Source organism: Penaeus monodon, chromosome 15 (assembly GCF_015228065.2).
Source record: "Penaeus monodon isolate SGIC_2016 chromosome 15, NSTDA_Pmon_1, whole genome shotgun sequence".
NCBI lineage: Eukaryota > Metazoa > Arthropoda > Malacostraca > Decapoda > Penaeidae > Penaeus > Penaeus monodon.
This window is the reverse complement of record NC_051400.1, coordinates 28,022,140-28,023,540: the sequence shown is the minus strand read 5'-3', so window position 1 is coordinate 28,023,540 and position 1,401 is coordinate 28,022,140. Positions and strand designations below refer to the sequence as shown.

Genomic DNA, 1,401 nt, shown 5'->3' with positions numbered 1-1,401 from the left:
TTCATCCACTGATGCCTACATGTACATACCCCTATGTTTCCTTAACGACCAAGCTGCCCGCACTCACTCTGATACTTGTGTCCGTAGATGTAGAATTCGGTGTCAAAGTAGGTCTCCTGGGCGCGGTAGTGCTGCTTGGGGCCGTCCAGCGAGGCCTCCTTCCACGCGTGTTCGCTCGATCGGGGTCGGTGTGACGCCCGTCTGGTGGGCGGGTCGCTCGCCTCCTCCTTCGAGACTTCCATGTCGGGAATATAGCCCGGGTTGTCCACGCCGCCCGCGTACCTGTTGGGAGGGAGGGTGGGCGTGAGAGGAATGTGGGATGAACAGGGGCGGATACTTACGAGAACTTATTCAGAGCATCTAAATGGCCATGTCTCACGGAAATGTATTACTGATACGTGGGCAAACAACACACTTGGCAATAAATAAATATCTTCCAAAAAATAAAACAAAAAGATATTCTTAACAACCAACACGAATACCTATTCAAACTGAGCCAAAATACCCAGACAATAAAAAGAAAAGAAAAAAGCAACAACTAAAAATAAAGAAGTAAAGGAAAATAAACCAATAAAAAAGAACACAAGAAGGGCACAGAATGAGGGAATTCACACGCACACCAGCGCTGTTCTAGTCTCCATGGCACCAAGGACCGAAGTCTCACGCACCGGCAATTAAACACTCGCTTGCTTTCATAACTGAACAACCTGACATGGGAAAAAAAACATTTACTTAAATAGCTTTCAACCGTAGGCTAAAGGCTTATGTCAGCGGCTTTATAACATTAAAATAGTAATATAAAATAAGAACCATTTTGTCTTGGAAATACAACGACTTCTCTCTTTGTTGTTTGAACTGTGAATTACTTGAACTATCTTGAAATGATGTGAACTTTTTGAACTATTTTGAACTACCATTTCAGCTCAACAATAAAAGTGAAACATGCTTGAGTGCAAGTAACGGTAAATGTAGAGAGTTAGAATCATTTAAACTGAAATTAGAAAGCATATGATAAAAAAACAGGGTAATGACCCTCTTTATCATGTTCCGTGTTGAAGAAGAGAGAAAAATTTATTTTTTTAGTAAAACACTTGTATAACGCATTTTATTTCTACGAAGAGGGAAATATTTTGCATTTATGCTATTTTTCTTTTTATTGTGCATAGATTCGTAAAATATGAGACACCCACATACTAAACAGAAGTAGCGAACGAACCAACACAACATAACTATGCAGCAGAGAGTTCCAAATGCATACTCTAGTAGCAACATGTACCCGAGCTAAGTGGAACCGATATTAACTCTTCTAATTCACCTAAAAACACTCTATGCAAGTCACTGAGTTAGCGTGAAGTAGAACTAACTGTGTATGATTAGAATAATAAGCACAGTTATTAAGTG

At 40.3% G+C, this 1,401-nt stretch overlaps 1 protein-coding gene across 1 annotated transcript in view; it reads right to left on the bottom strand.

The window, feature by feature from the left end:
* Positions 1–1,401, bottom strand: part of LOC119582296 (arrestin domain-containing protein 17-like) — a 25,225-nt gene that overhangs the window by 6,423 nt on the left and 17,401 nt on the right. Inside the window, exons 4-5 of the mRNA XM_037930510.1 lie at positions 621–707; positions 68–336 (exon numbers count right to left, since the gene is read on the bottom strand). Coding sequence (XP_037786438.1) covers positions 68–336; positions 621–707 — 356 coding nt within the window. The remainder of the gene's footprint in view (positions 1–67; positions 337–620; positions 708–1,401) is intronic.